Source organism: Anomaloglossus baeobatrachus, chromosome 3 (assembly GCF_048569485.1).
Source record: "Anomaloglossus baeobatrachus isolate aAnoBae1 chromosome 3, aAnoBae1.hap1, whole genome shotgun sequence".
Classification (NCBI taxonomy): domain Eukaryota; kingdom Metazoa; phylum Chordata; class Amphibia; order Anura; family Aromobatidae; genus Anomaloglossus; species Anomaloglossus baeobatrachus.
Window position 1 is genome coordinate 227,111,604 of NC_134355.1, and position 21,579 is coordinate 227,133,182.

Below are 21,579 nucleotides of genomic sequence, written 5' to 3' on the forward strand. Positions count from 1 at the left end.
AGCCACATATGATGTGAAGCCTACAGTAGAGACACTATGATATATGCCACCCAAACACATCTATTGCTTGTGGGCGTGTATGTATACTGGCCTAATAGACCTTGTATCCCACATTGAAATGTCAAAATAGATGTATCCATATATTACAACGGTATATATCATATCATTGACAGTAAACATGTATGTATAAATTATTACCTGAAGCCATAAGTGCAACGATCACAACCCCAAACACCACGCCCACCTCGATGCGTGTTTCACTGCACTTCTGGTTTCGTCAGGAGGCATAACGATAGCGTAGTGTGTGCCCCTCTATAGGCTGTGCGATCAGTTTCAGTTGTCTGCTGCATACCGGTTCTGGGCGCACTGAGCATCATGATGTGTGTCCAGTGGGTGAGTCGCACATAGAGTGCATCATCAGTCACATGACCGCGAGTCACGCGGTCTGTGATCACGTGTAGCAGAGTAGTCATATAGACTGGATAAACATACCGCACCTCTAATAATTCTCACTCATTTGGCGCATCACCCATGGGAAATGCACAGTGTATGGTCCCTGTGCGACCCCCGGATAAACATAACTTATTATTGGAGCCAAGCTGTAACCACAACAATGACTACCTAATCATATCAAGCACAGGTATATATATACACATATATGCTCTAATAGCAAATGCACAATACACCACTACATATCACAATCATCAATGACATAAATTAATTAACCATTTATAGGTGCACATTACAATGATATAGCCCACAGGCTTGAGGCAGATATTTAATTTCATACATAAATAACATTCATATTATCACAAATATCTATAAATCTGTACCTCAAATCATAATATACCGTATTTTTCGTTTTATAAGACGCACCGGATTATAAGACGCATCCCAAATTTAGAGATTAAAAAAGGTAAAAAAAAAAAAAATGGGGTCCGTCTTATACTCCGGTGTTGTCTTACCAGAGGGGGGCAGCAATGGTGGTGAAGAGGGGTCACAGGAGGCAGAGGTTGTGCTGGCAGCGGCGGTCAGTGGTGGCAGCGGCGGGTCAGTAGGGACAGCTGCGGTGTGCGGTGGTGGCTGTTGTAGCACTGGTGGTGACAGCGGCGGTGAAAGCTCAGTGGTGGCAGCGGCGGCGACGGCTCAGTGGTGGCAGCGGCGGCGACGGCTCAGTGGTGGCAGCGGCGGTGACAGCTCAGTGGTGGCAGCGGCGGCGTTTCAGTGGTGGAGCATGCCGGTGCGGTGTATCCCAGTGTGTCCGCAGTCCCGATTCAAGTGATGGCGCCCGGAGCGGCGCATGCACAGATGGAGCTCTCATCCATGGGCTCCATCTGCGCACGCGCTGACTCCCGGAGCGGCGCATGCGCATATGGAGCTCTTGGATGAGAGCTCCATCTGTGCACGCGCTAACACCCAGCGCCATAATTTGAAACCAGATCGCGGACACACAGGGACACCCGCTGCAAAAACATCGCAGGCCGCCCGCCCAGCCGCCCAGAGAAGCAGTTGGCCGCCGGGACAGAGAGGCAGCCGGCACGCAGCCACAGGCACCCGGCCGCACACACGTACGCACTCAGCCACAGGCACCCGGAAGCCCGCACGCACCCGGAAGCCCGCAAGTACCCGGACGCCGCACAGACCGCCCGAACGGTAGGCTATATTCGGATTTTAAGACGCACCCCTCATTTTCCGCCCAAATTTTTGGGAGGAAAAGTGCGTCTTATAATCCGAAAAATACGGTATGTAAATACAGTGGAACCTTGCTTAACGAGAACAATCCGTTCTGGGACTGTGCTTGTTAACCAAGTTACTCGTTCAGCAGAGCAAGATTTCCCATAGGAAATCATTGCAATGCAGACAATTCGTTCCACAACTAGTTAAATGTCCCATCCTGGTCCCCTATTCTATCATTCCACACATGCACAAACACATACAAACACACACAAACACACACAAACACGCACATATTATATGCTCACCTTACCTTCCGTTCCATCGCCGATCTCCTGGGACTAACTGTTCTCCGCTGCGGGCCGTGTATCGGGTTACCATAACGACGAGGGAGGAACTTCCTGTCAGAGCGCTGACGTCAAAGGCAGAGCCGCTTGCCTCTGATTGGCCAGCGCGCTGCCTTTGAGTAGCGGTGACAGGAACCAGGAAGTTCCTGCTTCGTCACTATGGATACCGATGCCTGCAGTGGAGCGGAGCGGAGCGGCGAACTACAGGACCCAGGAGGCTGGCGATGAAAAGGAAGGTACACATATTATATGCTCACCTTACCTTCCGTTCCACCGCCGGCCTCATGGTACTTGTAGTGCGCCGCGAGCATGTCGCGATGTACCCGGGAACTACAAGAACCATGAGACCGGCGGTGGAACGGAAGGTAAGGTGAGCATAATACTGTATGTGTGTGCATGCGTGTGTGTTTGTGCGCACATGTGTGTGTTTGTGTGGACTGCAAGTGCGGTTCCGAGCTCGGTGGATGGACGAAACCGGAAGTGTCTGAGGTGAGGATTTTGCTCGCATAGCAAAGCTTTCTCGTAAAGCGGGTTACAAATTTACAGAAAGCTTTGCTTGTTAAGCGAAATTCTCGTTAAGTGGGTTACTCCTTAAGCGAGGTACCACTGTATACTGAAAATGGAATAGCAAAGAAGACCTTTTTAATATTAACCCCAAAATTACATAACTGAATTTTTCTGGGAACATAGTGATACAATCAATACACCGTGTGCAGAATTATTAGGCAAGTTGTATATTAGAGGATTTTTTTTTATTATTGATCAACAACTAAGTTCTCAATCAACCCAAAAGAATCATAAATATGAAAGCTTAATATTTTTGGAAGTTGGAGTTGGTTTTTTTTTAGATTTTTCTATCTTAGGAGGATATCTGTTTGTGCAGGTAACTATTACTGTGCATAATTATTAGGCAACTTAATAAAAAACAAATATATTACCATCTCACTTGTTTAGTTTCACCAGGTAAACCAATATAACTGCACAAAATTTAGAAATAAACATTTCTGACATCCAAAAACAAAACCCCCCAAAAATAATGACCAATATAGCCCCCTTTCTTTATGATGACACTCAACAGCCTACCAGCCATAGATTTTGTCAGATGTTTGATCTGTTTACGATCAAAATTGCGTGCAGCAGGCCCCACAGCCTCCCAGACACTGTTCCAAGAGGTGTACTGTTTTCCCTCTCTGTAGATCTCACATTTTATGAGGGACCACAGGTTCTCTATGGGGTTCAGATGAGGTGAACAAGGGGGCCATGTCATTATTTTTTCATCTTTTAGACCTTTACTGGCCAGCCATGCTGTGGAGTAGTTGGATGCATGTGATGGAGCATTTTTCTGCATGAAAATCATGTTTTTCTTGAACGATACGACTTCTTCCTGTACCACTGTTTGAAGAAGTTGTCTTACAGAAACTGGCAGTAGGTCTGGGAGTTGAGCTTCACTACATCCTCAACCCAAAAAGGTCCCACAAGTTCATCTTTGATGCTACCAGCCCATACCAGTACCCCACCTCCACCTTGCTGGCATCTGAGTCGGAGTGGAGCTCTCTGCCCTTTACTGATCCAGCCTCTGGCCCATCCATCAGTACCATCAAAAGTCACTCTCATTTCATCAGTCCATAAAACCTTTGGAAAATCAGTCTTAAGATATTTCTTGGCCCAGTGTTGACGTTTTATCTTATGTTTCTTGTTCAAAGGTGGTCATTTTTCAGTCTTCCTTACCTTGGCCATGTCCCCGAGTATGGCACAACTTGTGCTTTTTGATACTCCAGTAACGTTGCAGCTCTGAAATATGGCCAAACTGGTGGCAAATGGCATCTTGGCAGCTTCACGCTTAATTTTCCTCAATTCATAGGCAGTTATTTTGCGCCTTTTTTGCCCAACACGCTTTTTGCGACCCTGTTGGCTATTTGCCATGAAACGCTTGATTGCTCGGTGATCACGCTTCAAAAGTTTGGCAATTTCAAGACTGCTGCATCCCTCTGCAAGACATCTCACAATTTTGGACTTTTCAGAGCCCGTCAAATCTCTCTTCTGACCCATTTTGCCAAAGGAAAGTAAGTTGCCTAATAATTAAGCACACCTTATATAGGGTGTTGATGTCATTACACCACACCCCTCCTCATTACAGAGATGCACATCACCTGATTTACTTAATTGGTAGTTGGCTCTCAAGCCTATACAGCTTGGAGTACGACAACATGTATAAAAAGTATCATGTGATCAAAATACTCATTTGCCTAATAATTCTGCAGTGTATGTTCAGAGAATGGACCCAATAATGCTACCCATAAACCTCTATATACCAGAGATAAAGCAAACAGCCACCAATTTTGACATAATACAGTTACATGTAGCCAAGCATCTTTTCTGTATATATGGGATCCATCGTTGTACTCAAAGGTCTCCAAAAATAGGTCCAGACATAACATCAGCTTGGTCCAATTAACACCCACAATCAATGCAAGTTATATGGCATCATAATGTTAAATATAGAGGTCACTTTGGTTGAATAAAGGGCACAAGAAAAAGAAAGGGAAACATTAAAATATAATAGAGTGAAAAACACATTAAAATTCGCGCTATGTAGGTAAGAAAGATTTGAAACTCAAGGCCTCATTCAATCCCCTGGTCATCAGGGTGTCAAGAACCACCATCCATTTCGTTTCCTTTTTTAGGAGTTCACTCCTATAGTTCCCTCCTCTAGCTCCCAAACTGACATGGTCTATACCTTTTATTCTGAATCCATTAGGGTTGCATTTGTGATGTACAAAAAATGCCGTGGTATGGTTTTTAACTCCCTTATATCTTTGCACCCTTTGGCATTAATGATGTCACAAATATGTTCCAAGGTTCTCACCCTCAAGTGCCTGGTGGACATCCCTATATATATATTTATTGCAGGGGCAGCTGGCATGATACACAATCATCTCCGTCCTGCATGTGATGTTTTAAGTAATGGAAAAGGTTTTAGATCACATACTGTTTGCAAATGTTGGGAAGGAAGATTCCAGCATCCACGTCCAAAGGTTATATAAAAAGTATTTCTTTATTGAAAAAACATTAAAATGAAGATGGAGAATCACATCCTGAGAAATAAAATCCCTATAAGGACAAGGGTATGGAGATGGTACGCGTTTCGAGCAATTAGACACTCTAAGGCTGCTTTCACACATCCGGTTTGAGCAGTGCGGCTCAATCCGGCTGTGAAGCCTATGCAACGGATGCGGTGAAAACACCGCATCCTTTGCATAAGTTTTTTTACATGCGGCCGGTCCGGTTTTTGCCGCTTGCAGCATGCAACTGAGCATGCGCAGTGGCAAAAACCGCATGCGGCGGCCGGATGCGGTTTTTGCCGCATCGCGCCGCATCCGGCATCCATAGGGATGCATTGGGAAAAGCGCCGCATTGGCCAGATGCGGCGCAATGCGGTTTTTTTTGCCGGAGCAAAAAACGTGCCAGGGAACGTTCCATCCGGCCGCCGCATCGGCTAAATCTGCCGCATGCGGCAAAAACTGGACCGAACGCAAGTCCATGCGGCACAATGCGGCACTAATTAAAGTCTATGCAGGAAAAACGCAACCGGCAGCAAAAAAAAACGGTTGCGGTTTTCCTGCAAAGTGCCGGATTGTGCCGCATTGCAAAAGCCGGATGTGTGAAAGCAGCCTTAGTCCTGATCCATAATGTTACAACACATTTCTCATCTCATTTCCTTTCTCATGCATTGGAGATATTTGGAACATGATCCATTCTTTTCATTCCCATACGGATACATGCGATTTTTTTTCGCTAAGGGTATTGCGATCCCACATCAAGGTTATCAAAACAATATATGTCTATTGGAAAAATATATATTTTTTGCATATCTTGCATATTTTTGGTACTTTTTGTATATTTTTTATTGTATTCCTTATATCATCTTCTTCATATGTGGTTTGCTTTATTACGTATTGCCTTATATGGACAACCGCCCATGCATTATTTGTCTGACTTTTTTCTGTGATGTCATATCCTTTTTACACACACCCTTTTTCCTTTAAATCCCTGACATGTGTTGTAACATTATGGATCAGGACTAAGAGCGTCTAATCGCTCGAAACGCATACCATCTCCATACCCTTGTCCTTATAGGGATTTTATTTCTCAGGATGTGATTCTCCATCTTCATTTTAATGTTTTTTCAATAAAGAAATACTTTTTATGTAACCTTTGGACGTGGATGCTGGAATCTTCCTTCCCTCCTTGGAATCCACAGCCTGGCCGGCTTTTCTTCCCGTGCACCTGTCCTGCAATTAGGTCTCCATCAGACTGGGTGAGCTGAACTTTCTCTTCCTTTTTTGTTTGTAAATGTTGTACATCTGTCTATATATTTACATGCCGTACAGTTTCCACACTGAAAACATCCCCATTTTGGTCCCCTCTGACAAAAAGGGTTTTGAGATGGTGGAACATAATGGTTCCGGGTGAGTAAATCTATTAGGTTTTTGTATCTCTGCCATGTCATGGATGGATAAATAGTAAGGTGTTTAGATAAATCCTGATCAGCCAATAGTATCTCCCGATATTTTTGAAAGATCTCTCTGATTTTGATCTATTTCTCATTGAAGTTAGTAACAAATCTGGTTAAAAATCAGTATTCTTTTTATGTGTCAATAGAAGTCCTTCACATTTACTATCTGCAGCCCGAGTATAACCCTGCCTGAAGTTATGAGGTCCATAACCTCCCTCTTTGAGATTACTACTGAGGTGTCTGGCCTGGGCCTCAAAATCTGCATCTCTCGAACAAATTCTCGGCATGCGCAAAATTGCCCAGTTGGCACCGCCTTAATTGTCTGTGGATGGTGGGAGGAAGATGCATATAAAAGCGAATTAGTCGCTGTGCTCTTACAAAAAATGCCTGTGACAAGATGGCTATCCTCACTCCTTCTGATCAAGATATTTAAGAATTCCGCCCTCTCATAGTCATACCTAGATGTCAATTTTATATTTAGATAATTATTATTCAGTTGTTGTAGAAATATCTCCAGGGATACCTCGGAGCCCTGCCATATAAACAGGATATCGTCTATGTATCGATACCATGATACCACTGCGTCAAAGCCCACCACAGATTGGACAACCTTCTGCTCCCACAGCCCCAGGAATAAGTTAGCATATGAAGGTGCACAAGTCGCCCCCATTGCCACTCCCTGGAGCTGTAGGTAATAGTGGTCCTTAAATATGAAATAGTTGTGCCTTAAGGCAAACTCCAACAATTCCATATCGAAATCAATAAGTTCCTTGTCCATATTAGCAATCTGTAGGAAGACCCTCAACGCAGCAGTACCATGGTCATGAGCTATTGAAGTGTATAACACCTCAAGGTCACATGTGATCAAAAACATGTCTGGCTCAAGCTGAATATTGTTAAGACGTCCAAATACATCAGTTGAATCCCTGATATATGATGGCAGGGTTCCGACACATCCCTGAAGATAAAAATTGACAAATCTACAGCTTTTCTCATTGAGTCCTCCTATCCCCGACACTATAGGGCGTCCTGCGGGGGTTTTCTTTATGAATTTTTGGTGTTATATAGAAGGTTGGAATTCTTGGATAGCTTGTCATAAGCCCGTCTTTCATTTTCTCTGTAATGATTCCCTTCCTGAATCCAGTCTCAATGATCTTATCCAATATTACTTTATATTGTGTAGTTGGATTATTACTTAGTTTTTGACAGCAGGTTGAAACATTAAGTTGCCGAAATACCTCACACTCATACATATCTACAGGCCAAACTACAAGATTTCCCCCCTTATCTGCCGGTTAAATAACCACAACTTTCATACTTTTTAACTCTTTAATTGCCAATCTTTCTTTAAATGTTAAATTATGATCTGTTACTTTTTCTGGAATGGTTGATAGTCAAAATGTGGACATCTTTGTGGAATTGGTAGGGAAAGAACTAAGAACATAAGGGGGAAAACCTGCGTTCAGCCATGTAGATACATAGGAAAACGTGCTTGTGTCGACTCATCCACCTCTTGCTGCTCACCCAATAAAGTTTGAAGATCTGACAGGGCTTGTTGTTCCTTAAAAAGGTAGAAAAATTGCCATCAGCATTAGAAAAGAAGAATTTTTTGAACCTTAACTTCCTAGCAGAGTTCCAAATCTTTAATGAGAGTGAAATGATCACAATTCGCCGTAGGAGAGAAAATGAGCCCCTTCTCCAAAACACATATTTGAGCATATGTTTATCCGGGGGTCACACAGGGACCATGCGCTGTGCATTTTCCGTGGGTGAGGTGCCAAATGAGTGAGTATTATGGAGATGTGGTAGGTTTATCCGGTCTCTGTGGCTACTCTGCATCACATGATCACAGACCGCGTGAATCATGGTCAAGTGACTGACAACGCAGTCGATATGCGACTCACCCACTGGACGCACATCATGATGCTCATTCGCCCAGAACCGGTATGCAGCAGACAGCTGAAACTGATTGCACAGCCTATAGAGGGGCACACATTACGCTATCGTTATGCCTCCTGACGAAACCGGAAGTGCACTGAAACGCGCGTCGAGGTGGGAGTGGCATTTGGGGTTGTGATAATCGTTGCACATACGGCTTCAGGTAATAATTTATACATACATGCTTACTGGCAATGAAGTGATATACCGTTGAAATATATGGATACATCTATTTTGACATTTCAATGTGGGATACAAGGTCTATGAGGCCGGTATACAAGCAATAGATGTGTTTGGGTGGCATATATCATAGTGTCTCTACTGTGGGCTTCACATCATATGTGGCTGGCATAGCACATTTATAGGGTACTAGCTGTACTACCCGGCTTCGCCCGGGTTAATAACTGTTGTTAACAAAATAGAATGTATTAACAAAAATGTATTCTGCACACAAAAACCACAAAACCACAAAACAAATAGAAATGTAATTATTAAAAGGCAAAAACTAAGCTAATAGAAGCATTTCACAACATATATTTCAACAACACAGATATTCCACACAGATTTAACTAAATTGGCCAAGTAATGTGCTCCGTCTGTCCCTTTCCCAGTCTGTCCCTTTCCCAGTCTGTCCCTTTCCCAGTCTGTCCCTTTCCCAGTCTGTCCCTTTCCCAGTCTGTCCCTTTCCCAGTCTGTCCCTTTCCCAGTCTGTCCCTTTCCCAGTCTGTCCCTTTCCCAGTCTGTCCCTTTCCCAGTCTGTCTCTCTCTATCCGTCTCCCCACTGACATCTTATTACCTCACATATAAGCTTCTTATACTATGAATGTCTTTTGTTCCTATAGCAACCAATCACAGCTCCTACTAATAACCTGTAGTTCCAGGCTCCATTTACTTTAATGGAGGCATGTTTTTTGGAGAGTAACTGTAAAGCGCGGGGTTAAATTTTCCTGTCAAAACATAGTCTACAACGTTCCCTGGGTCACATGAGGTGTCTGTGCAAAATTTCGTGATTGTAAATGCGACGGTGCGGATACACTTTTCGTTTCACTTTTTCTCCATTATGTAGATAGGGGCAAAATTGATTGGTGAATTGGAATGCGCGGGGTTAAAATTTCGCCTCACAACATAGCCTATGAGGCTCTCGGAGTCCAGATGTGTGAGTGTGAAAAATTTTGTGGCTATAGCTGCGACGGTGCAGATACCAATCCCGGCCATACACCACACACACAAATACGTATTCAGCTTTATATATTAGATAGTCTATGCATTTTGCTTTTAACATATACACCATGGATTAGATTGTCGATAGATATGGTGTTCTATTTGTGATAACAGGGTTATTTACTTATTGTTAATAGTACATACAGAAATTGATCAAAGAAAAATACGAATATACACAACACTATAAAATGAAATGTAAAATGACTGGTATATATATTCAGATAGTGTGTGGGTCACATGGATATAGCTGACCTACGGGGAAAATGACAAGGCACCAAATTTTAGAACAAAAAAATTCTATATAACAAATTTTATTAATAATTAAAATGAATGCCGACTGGCAGAGTAACTAGAACAGGGGCATCACATGTATAAATATTAAAAAGTCAGGAACAGGTATCGCTGCATAGGTATTACAAGTACTAGAACTAATAAATAATGTTGCTATGAAGAAAACAGATACACAGTACCTTAACAAATTAGACTCAAGTGTTCACAGGTATAGTATATACAGCAATCATATAATGACAAAAGGCTTACTATGTGGTGTTTAAAGGATAAAAAAAATAGACACATATAGTGCTGACCATCGGTGGTGTCAAGGGTCAGAACTATATGTACTGTTATAAAACCACTTACCGTACATGGCTATGTGCAGTAGTAATGGCTATATTATGCAATGTAAAAAATTGTTATAGAAAGGTGTTACAGCACAAAGTATCGCTCATATGGCCTGTTAAACACCACATAGTAAGGCTTTTGTCATTACATGATTGCTATATATACTATACCTGTGAAAACTCGAGTCTAATTTGTTATAGTACTGTGTATCTGTTTTCTTCATAGCAACATAATTTTTTTAGTTCTAGTACTTGTAATACCTATGCAGTGATACCTGTTCCTGACTTTTTAATATTTATACATGTGATGCCCCTGTTCTAGTTACTCTGCCAGTTGACATTCATTTTAATTATTAATAAACTATGTTATATTTTTTGACCAAATCGGTTTCTCTTAGAATTTTTTGCTCTATAATTTGGCGCCTTATTGTTAATAGTAACTAAATTTCAGTGTTATCTGACTATTACATCATAGATTTGTTTGTATATCTAGTTTATTATACAGCTACTGTATATGCTATCCAGAGTTATTGTACTAGCCTATACATCAATGTGCAATTGATCGTCTTCATTCCCATTTAGCTACTCGTAGTAGTGCGATTCATTCCCCTCATACCTGAATAGTTGTAGCTTATGCATAAAGTAATTTTAAATTATTGTCTACATTTTGTATAATATTTAATAAACTTACTATGGAAATAAAGATTTTGTGGACCTAAATTTTTATATGTAGGTTTATCTAATTTCAGCCTCCAGCACATACAGCCGCTCGCACAGAAAGCCCTCCGCACAGACAGCCCTCCGCACAATCAGCGGCCGGCATACACAGCCGCCGGCAAACATAGCCCTCAGCACAGACAGACAGCCACTGCAGACAGCCGCTTGCACAGACCGCCCCCACCGCAGCTCGCCCCGCAGTCAGCACAGCACCCATTATCCACCTCCCGGTAAGCTACATTCGGATTTTAAGACGCACCCCTTATTTTCGTTCCAAATATTAGGGAAGAAAAGTGCATCTTATAATTTGAAAAATACAGTATTTCAAATTTATTAAAACCATGTAAATGAAAAACATTTATTTTACAAATCCAGCTCCTGCTCTCACTGTGACTGCTATAAAGAAGGATGAGGACCGTGAGAACTCTCAGTTCTCTACCCCCAACCTCCCTACATGCTCATGTCACTAAGGCCACCGGATATGGTCTACAGATTTTGGAAGTTGTTACAACACAATTTGCACAATTCATCATCTCCTCTTTTGAAAGAAGGCTAAAATATTGTAATTAACTCAAACCATATTTTTGCAAATTACATGTCCAGCATTAAAAAAAGTTTAGTTATGTTTCAACATATATATTATTTGCTGCTAGCCAATAAACCACCCTAGTGAATTATTTCCTACCTGCAATCACCATGTTGAATTCAAATCAATATCAAACACCCAAGACGACCAGATATATTGAAATTTATAACTTGTTATATATAACATTATAAAAATTACAATAGAATTCAATATGCTTAAAAATAACTTACCAAACAGTCCATAAGGGGAAGTACCAAATGTTCAAATGAACTGATGTCCACGATATACTGCCCAACTCTGTGCATACAGCTCACATTATTTAAGTCACCGCTGAAAAAAAAAAAAATGATATAAATCATATGTGAATATAATAATTAATAATAATAATAATAATAATAATAATTGTATTCATTTATATAGCGCTATTAATTCCACAGCGCTTTACATACATTGGCAACACTGTCCCCATTGGGGCTCACAATCTTGAGTCCCTATTTGTATGTCTTTCGAGTGTGGGAGGAAACTGGAGTGCCCGGAGGAAACCCGCGCAAACACGGGGAGAACATACAAACTCCTTGCAGATGTTGTCCTTGGTGGGATTTGAACCCAGGACCCCAGTGCTGCAAGACTGCAGTGCTAACCACTGAGCCACCGTGCCGCCCATATAATAACAAATGTAAGTGCCTTTAAAAGAGGCTCTATCACCAAGTTTAAAGTGTAAAGTTTTTAAATATTTGTGGACCTCTTAAAGGGTACCTGTCAGGTAATTTTGTAGTAGAATACTACTGTTATCTTCAAATATGGCTTAGGATACCGTCTCACTAAACGACGTACCAGCGATTCCAACCACGATATGACCTGGTCAGGATCGCTGGTGCATCGCTACATGGTCGCTGGTGAGCTGTCAATCAGGCAGATCTCACCAGCGACCAGTGACCAGCCCCAAGCGATGCGTGGAAGCGATACTGCGCTTGGTAACTAAGGTAAATATCGGGTAACTAAGCAAAATGCTTTGCTTGGTTACCCGATATTTACCTTGGTTACCAGCGCACACCGCTTAGATCTGGCTCCCTGCACTCGTAGCCAGGGTACACATCGGGTTAATAAGCAAAGTGCATTGCTTATTTACCCTATGTGTACTCTGGCTACGTGTACAGGGAGCCAGCACTGGCAGCCTGAGAGTGGCGGACGCTAGTAACCAAGGTAAATATCGGGTAACCAAGCAAAGCGCTTCGCTTGGTTACCCGATGTGTACCTTGGTTACCAGCATCCGCAGCAGTCAGAAGCCGGCTCCCTGCACATTCAGATCGTTGCTCTCTCGCTGTCAAACACAGCGATGTGTGCTTCCCAGCGGGAGAGCAACATCCAAAAAATGAACCAGTACAGTGTGTAACGAGCAACGATTTCACAGCAGGGGCCAGATCGCTGCTCAGTGTCACACACAGCAAGATCACTAATGAGGTCACTGGTGCGTCACAAAAACCGTGACTCAGCAGCGATCTGGCTAGCGATCTCGCTATGTGAGAAGTACCCCTTAAGGAGACCCTTCAGTATCAGTCAATTTTATTGTTCTACCTTATCCTGTTATCTTGCTGTAAGCTCCATAAAATTCAGCTGGTCAAATGTAAGTAAAAACAATTTGCATATTCACTGCTTCTCACTTCCACCTACCAGAGCATTCAGTATTACTGATGAGAGGTGGGAAAGAGTATGGGTTGGGGCAGCAGTGCAAATTCAGTTCAGATTTAGGCTGAGGCCACATGGGGTTAAGTGCGAGTCCTCGCATGACACTTGGCTCACGCTCGCAGCGGGAGCCGAGTGTCATACGAGGGTCAAGTGACTGTGGTCCGATCGTGCGATCAGACCACAGCTGCAGGGGGGTGCTGCGGAGGAGAGGGAGGGATTTATCTCCCTATCTCCTCCGTTGCCGGCTATTGCGATTTTTGCACTGCACTCGCACCGGTGTAATGCGAGTGCAGTGTGATGTTTCTCTTGCCCCATAGACTTGAATGGGTGCGAGTGAAACAGGATCGCATTACACTTGCAGCATGCTGCAACTGTTTTCTTGGGAGGGGGAGCAAGGCATATGCAGTTCGTATTTACATATACTTGACTAGATACTATGTCCCACTAAATTCTATGGAGGTGAAAACAAGATAACACGATAATGTAGAGCAATGAAACTTACTGATCTGAAAGGTCTCCTTAAGCCCTATTTAATCCCTTCACGACCAGACAATTTTCCACTTTCCGGGGGGGGGGGGGCCGGGGGTGTTTCGCCAAAGTGTGATTGCACGATTGTTTTTGATATATTTTCTTCACTGTGTTCACTATATGGTACAACTAACATGTTAATGTGATGCCTCAGGTCAGTGCGAGTTTGTAGACACCAAACATGCATAGGTTTACTTTTATCAAAGGGGTGAAATAAAATCAGACGTTTGTCCAAAAAAAGTGGCACACTGCTTGCGCCATTTTCCACGACCCGTAGCGGTCTCATTTTTCAGGATCTATGGCTCAGTGATGGTTTATTTTTTGCGTCTCGAACTGATGTTTTTAATGGTACCATTTTTGCACAGATGCTAAGTTTTGATCACCAGTTATTGCATTTTGCGCAAAATTTGTAGTGACCAAAAAACATAATTTTGGTGTTTGGAATTTTTTTGCTGCTATGCTGTTTATTGATCAGATTAATTGATTTTATGTGTTGATAAGATTAGGCATTTCTGAACGCACAATACCAATTGTGTATATTTTTTATTTTTTTAAATCATTTAATTTTCAATGGGGCGAAAAGGGGGTGATTTGAACTTTTAGTTTTTCTTTTTTTTTTTAATTTTTCAAAACTTTTTTCTTTAATAGTCCCCCTAGGGGGCTATAAGGATCAGCAGTCTGATCGCTCATTCTTTTCTCCTGATCAGAGCAGCACCACTCAGATAGGGAGAAATGATAATCTCTTGTAACCTGCAGTACTCGGCCATCGGATCCACGTGATCATGTCACGTGACTTCCGGTGTTGGGCGGTGATGTAACTTCTACCGCGATTATATAGCGGCATTTAAAGAGTTAACAGGTACGGGCAGATCGCGGATCTGCTCGTGCCTGCTAGGCACACATGTCAGCTGTACAAATCAGCTGACATATGCTCGGATCCCATCCCCCCGCTGTTGGAATTAACACTATGACCGCTGGGACGTAATTTGACTGCCCGTGGTCGTTAAGGGGTTAAAGATAACATTAGTATTGTACTAGAAAATCACCTGATAGATGCCCTTTAATTAACACTGACTTCCAGAGGGACTTTGACAATTTATAACAAAAGTGGTAACAATACAGTTCATGTGGAAGCATCTTTCCAATTTTGAAACCCTGTAAATTCAAAGCGATTCCCCAACTTATACTGTCTCTACAACCTATGGACTACTCCTGGGAAGACAGCTGGATTATATGCCATCTTTTGTTGCCACATGGGAAAAAGCTTTGGGGAAAACATTTTCACCTGAGGAATGAAAAAAATAGTATACCACATGAGAGGTCCATATCTTGTAAAATATAAGAGAATAAATAACACTTTAAGTGGATGTGTAAAACTCCCTCCTGGTTACATTCTGCCTTCCTTCCTAACGCTAATCTTTGTTGGAAATGTGGCTAATGTAAAGGCATGATATGACACATTTAGTGAAGCTATAAGAAATTACGTACATTTTGGGCCAATATTAGTTTGCCTTTTTCTCATAATTTATGGGTTTGATTTACTTTGGATTCCAGAAATAGCTCTTTTAGCTATGTTCCTGGGTACAATTAAGGCTAGTTTCAAACTTGCGTTGGACGGCATCCATTGTATTGCGTTGTGTGATGGATGCAACGAATGTGTTGCATATAGTGGCACAATGGATGCAACAGATCGTACAAAACAGCGGAATCAGCCTATTTTTTTTTTTTTTTTTTACAGTTTCACCGACGGCAGACTATTGTGAACGATCAGCTGATCGCCTGGCTGCCGGGCACTCAGCTGATCGCTCACAGCAGCCAGTCGCCAGGTGATTAGCTGATCGTTCGGCTGCCGAGAATGTGTGCGGGGGGCGGAAAGCGGGGTGGGTGGAGCCGAGCGGGTGGAGCCAAGCGGGGCCATGGCGCTGAGGACAAGTGAGTGAGTGAATGTGTGTGTGTGTGTGCGCGTGTGCGTACATATGGTGTGGAGTGCGGGAGGGGGCGGAGCCAAGCGGGGAAGTGTCAGGCTCCCTGCACGCGTAGCCAGGGTAAATATCGGGTAACTAGGCAAAGCACTTTGCTTGGTTACCCGATGTGTATCCTGGTTACGGGTGCAGGGAGCCAGAGAGAGCATGCGCAGTGAAATCCTAAGGATTCCGCTGCTCAAAAAAACGTTACATGCTGCGTTGCTTCCGCCCGGCGGAAGCAACGCAGCGTCGGCCAGTGGAAGCAACGCAGGTACCTTTGGCACAATCCGTCCTCCATACAAGTCTATGGGAAACAGCGGAATCCATTAACGGATTCTGCTGTTTTCCAGAAGGGCGGATTGTGACGGAAGTAAAACAACGCAAGTGTGAAAATACCCTAAAATGGCTAGACATGGTGTGCTCCATCACTTTTTACTGCTGCTAGATTGATAAGATAGATTAGATAATATGAATACATACATACATACATCATAAATGTGTCAAAAATTGACCAGAATCACCATATTAACAGTTTATAGCAAGGATTGATTCAGTCCAAGAATCTATACAATATAATCAATAATGCAAACAAGTGTTTGAAAAAATACAAAAGTATTTATTAATCATTGTGACACATAGAGGACATACACAGAAGGAAGGCGAGTTAAAATCAAGACAGCAAAACAAAGGGCGGTGTTAAAGAGGGCGGGACCTTGTTAAGGGATATAAATCCCATACAAATCGGACTATAGTAGAAAAAAGCTCAACCTTGCAGAAGGGTACAAATCATAAATAGCAGAGATCAAAGGTATAGGGAACCATATATGAACCATATATGAACCTTAGGTGTGGGCGGTGTACTCCGGTGGAACCTCTTTACCTTGGTGGGTATAATCCCTGCTCTAAGCTCCTTGCTTTTTCTGCAGCGGTCAGTGGACCCTCATTCATTCTATGTCTACATGAACCTGGTATATATGTAATGGCAATGTTATTATGGCTGGTGGACTATTTAGTCCTTTTTGCATGTACCACTCACTGCTTCTCAAAAAAGTGATTGGTACCATTTACATTTGGTTATGACCTATTACATGCACATATTGTTAATACCCATTAATGTATCTGGCTGCAATTCACTATATATATACCTTACTAGTATTAATCACTCTTGATTCAGTTTCTATTACCATCTTATTGTGATACTTGCATCTGACCACATTAAGATTCTTATTTTATTATTGTGCCATCAACCATTGCTATTTATTTGACATTCCAATCCCTTTTCAAAGGGTTAATATCCTTGCTATATGCTAGATTGATAAGAACTGCACATCCAAATATCATACTTTCATCAAATGCTTCTAGGCAAAAATGTATGTACCTGAACATGAGGTTCTTGGTTTAACATTCTGATCAGACTGTATGATTCCTACTGCCACATCATGGCAAACCTCTGAGTGGGTCCCAAACTTATTTGAAGCCTTAAACATGTGGCGCCAACTGCCAACCACCACTGCAGTGACAGTGCTTTTTTAGTATACTGCTACAGTGTCGGCAAAAAGTAATGCCCCCCCTGCAATTCTGTCAGATAATACTCAGTTTCTTCTTGAAAATGATTGCAGTCAAAAATTCTTTGGTATTATTATCTTCATTTAATTTGTCTTCAATGAAAGAAAAAAAAAAAATGTCTTAAAGCCAAATTGGATATAATTCCACACCAAACATAAAAAGGGGTGGACAAAAGTATTGGCACTGTTTGAAAAATCATGCGATGCTTCTCTAATTTGTGTAATTAACGGCAACTATAACTTACCTGTGGCACCTAACAGGTGTTGGCAATAACTAAATCACACTTGCAGCCAGTTGACATGTATTAAAGTTGACTCAACCTCTGTGCTGTGTCCTTGTGTGTACCACATTGAGCATGGAGAAAAGAAAGAAGACCAAAGAACTGTCTGAAGACTTGAGAATCCAAATTATGAGGAAGCATGAGCAATCTCAAGGCTACAAGTCCATCTCCAAAGACCTGAAAGTTCCTGTGTCTACGGTGCGCAGTGTCATCAAGAAGTTTAAAGCCCATGGCACTGTGGCTAACCTACCTAGATGTGGAAGGAAAAGAAAAATTGACGAGAGATTTCAATGCAAGATTGTGCGGATGGTGGATAAAGAACCTCGACTAACATCTAAACAAGTTCAAGCTGCCCTGCAGTCCGAGGGTACAACAGTGTCAACCCGTACCATCCGTCGGCGTCTGAATGAAAAGGGACTGTATGGTAGGATACCCAGGAAGACCCCACTTCTTATGCCGAGACATAAAAAAGCCAGGCTGGCGTTTGCCAAAACATACCTGAGAAAGCCTAAAACATTTTGGAACAATGTTCTTTGGTCAGATGAGACAAAAGTAGAGCTTTTTGGGGAAAGCCATCAACATAGAGTTTCCAGGAAAAAAAAAAGAGGCATTCAAAGAAAAGAACACGGTCCCTACAGTCAAACATGGCGAAGGTTCCCTGATGTTTTGGGGTTGCTTTGCTGCCTCTGGCACTGGACTGCTTGACCGTGTGCATGGCATTATGAAGTCTGCAGACTACCAAAAAATTTTGCAACATAATGTAGGGCCCAGTGTGAGAAAGCTGGGTCTTCCTCAGAGGTCTTGGGTCTTACAGCAGGACAATGACCCAAAACACTAAAGCACTTCAAAAAGCACTAGAAAATGGTTTGATAGAAAGCACTGGAGACTACTAAAGTGGCCAGCAATGAGTCCAGACCTGAATCCCATAGAACACCTGTGGAGAGATCTCAAAATGGCAGTTTGGAGAAGGCACCCTTCAAATCTCAGGAACCTGGAGCAGTTTGCCAAAGAAGAATGGTCCAAAATTCCAGCAGAGCATTGTAAGAAACTCATTGATGGTTACCGGAAGTGGTTGTTCGCAGTTATTTTGGCTAAAGGTTGTGCAACCAAGTATTAGGCTAAGGGTGCCAATACTTTTGTCTAGCCCATTTTTGGAGTTTTGTGTGAAATGATCAATGATTTGATTTTTGTTTCATTCTCTTTTGTGTTTTTTCATTGCAAGCAAAATAAATGAAGATAATAATACCAAAGAATTTGTGATTGCAATCATTTTCAAGAAGAAACTGAGTATTATCTGACAGAATTGCAGGGGTGCCAATACTTTTGGCCAGCACTGTATGGCCATCTTCATAGAATTGAAGGAAGCATGAGTGGAGAAATGAATCAAGCCATTCTTGATAAAAATCTGCTGCCATCTACAAGGATGATAAAGATGAAATCAGGCTAGATATTTCAGCAAGACAATGATCCTAAACACACAGACAAGGAAACTCAATTGTTTTTTTGAGAAAGAAAATAAAACTGCTAAACTGGCCCAGCTAATCACTTGACCTGAATTCAATAAACAATTTATAAAAGGAACTAAAGCTTCATAGAAGGAGTCCACGGAATGTTCAGAATTTGAAGTGTGTTTGTGTGGAAGAGTGGACGAAAATCACACACAAGCAATGCATGTGACTAGTTTCTCCATACCGGAGGAGTCTTGTAGCTGTCATCACCAACAAAGGTTTGTAAAAAGTATTAAATAAATTATAGTAACGGTGTTCAATCCTTTTTCCATGTCATTTCTCAAGATCACTCACAACTTAATTCATGGACATCTATGGTTTAAAGTCTTTGCCTGAGTGGACTGCATGGATAGTTCCCAACATCTGGTGAGAATTTCATGTCAATAGCGCCTTTAAAAATATATTTACTTAGAAAAGTGGTGACATGTTCAATACTTATTTTAACCTCAATATAAAATATACTAGGTATTGGTCAATATTTTGGCCAAAACACACAACCTCATAACCCATGTCAAGGGTCTTCACTGTCTGTTCTGGTATGCTGCACTTATATAGTGTGGGGCAAGTCGCCTAATCAAATAGTATAGGTGTCACAAATAGGCTATAATCCAGACACGGCACTACATATTTGTGACCAGTTCCCTATACAATCCTTTGTTGCAATATTAATACTAAGCAATCACCCCCTCTTTGAATTGGTAGGTTGTCTAATTATTATTTTGCACCTGTGTTGTTTATTAAGGGGTTTTGCTGCATAGTTTCTGTGACCTGGGCAGGTAAATACTGTTGATATATTATTGCTATGTTAATTATTAAAGTTATTGTTCGGGGGAATTTTAATACTCTTTCTCTGACGTTGCTTTTAAATTTTTTTTATCTGACTGTAGGATACACTTATAGCAAGTGTGTGTTCTATAATCCAGAGGCAGCTATCTCTGTGATAGAGAGGAGCGCACCTTTAACGACCTTACCAATAACTAAGGCCTAGGTCACACGTAGCGACGCAGCAGCAATCACGACGACGATCTGACCTTATCAGGATCGCTGCTGCGTCGTTACATGGTCGCTGGTGAGCTGTCAAACAGGCAGATCTCACCAGCGACCAGTGACCAGCCACCAGCCAGCAGCCAGCAGCGACGCGTGGAAGCGATGCTGCGCTTGGTAACTAAGGTAAATATCGGGTAACCAAGCAAAGTGCTTCGCTTGGTTACCCGATATTTAATTTGGTTATAAGCGCATACCGCTTAGCGCTGGCTCCCTGCACTCGTAGTCAGAGTACACATCGGGTTAATAAGCAAACCGCTTTGCTTATTTACCCGATGGGTACCTTGGCTACGTGTGCCGGGAGCCGGCTTCTAGAAGCTGCGGATGCCGGTAACGAAGGTAAATATCGGGTAACCAAGCAAAGCCTTTGCTTGGTTACCCGATATTTACCTTGGTTACCAGCGTCCGCAGAAGCCGGCTTCCTGCTCCCTGCACATTCAGTTCGTCGCTCTCTCGGTGTCACACACAACGGCGTGTGCTTCACAGCGGGAGAGCAACGACCAAAAAATGGTCCAGGACATTCAGCAACAACCGGCAACCTCACAGCAGGGGCCAAGTCGTTGCTGGATGTCACACACCGCGACATCGCTAGCAAGGTCGCTGCTACGTCACAGAAAATGGTGACTTAGCAGCGACGTCGTCGTCGTCACTGTCGTTGTGTGTGACATGACCATAAGAGATCTATGCAGTGGCACTCTATCTTGTCGGACAGACTCCTCTGCTGAATTACACCATCAGAGAAGTTTCAATTTGTAGGACATACAATTCTCCTATATCCTGATTGGGTGTGTCTTATAGTAAGCTGCGTCCTATAGTGTTTAACCAGTTTCCTTTTTTTTTTTACCTTCTACTTACTGTATATCTTAAATTAAAGCAACTCATTAAATATAATGGAGGATTGATTGCTTCAGAAGTAAAAGTATGGGATCTAAAAGGTAAGGTTTCTCCTTGTGGAGAGTGACATGCCAGGTCTGGTATGCCAGTATGAGCAGACTTAAAAACCTTGTTTGTTCCTCTGAAAAACTAAATATGCAAATTGCTCTTCAGAAACTAAGAACACTTGCACTTGATTGTCACATATTGGTGGCACTAGGATTCCAGTCTTCTTCCTCTCTGAAGAGGCAATTTGCACATGTAAATTATAAAACTTTAGTTCTTTCAAACATATTTCTATTGTGATTTTTTCAAACAACAAATATAAAAGATAAAATACAATAACTGGGAGAATAGTCTTAGGCGGGCTTTGCACGTTGCGACATCGCAAGCCGATGCTGCGATGTCGCACACGATAGTCCCCGCCCCCATCGCAGGTACGATATCTTGTGATAGCTGGCGTAGCGAAAATTATCGCTACGCCAGCTTCACACGCACATACCTGCCCTGC

At 42.3% G+C, this 21,579-nt stretch overlaps 1 protein-coding gene across 2 annotated transcripts in view; it reads right to left on the reverse strand.

The window, feature by feature from the left end:
* NTPCR (nucleoside-triphosphatase, cancer-related) overlaps positions 1 to 21,579 on the reverse strand; it is a 287,934-nt gene that overhangs the window by 182,927 nt on the left and 83,428 nt on the right. For both annotated transcript variants that reach the window (XM_075339749.1, XM_075339750.1), the window contains exon 3: positions 11,850 to 11,949. In XM_075339749.1, coding sequence (XP_075195864.1) covers positions 11,850 to 11,949 — 100 coding nt within the window. The remainder of the gene's footprint in view (positions 1 to 11,849; positions 11,950 to 21,579) is intronic.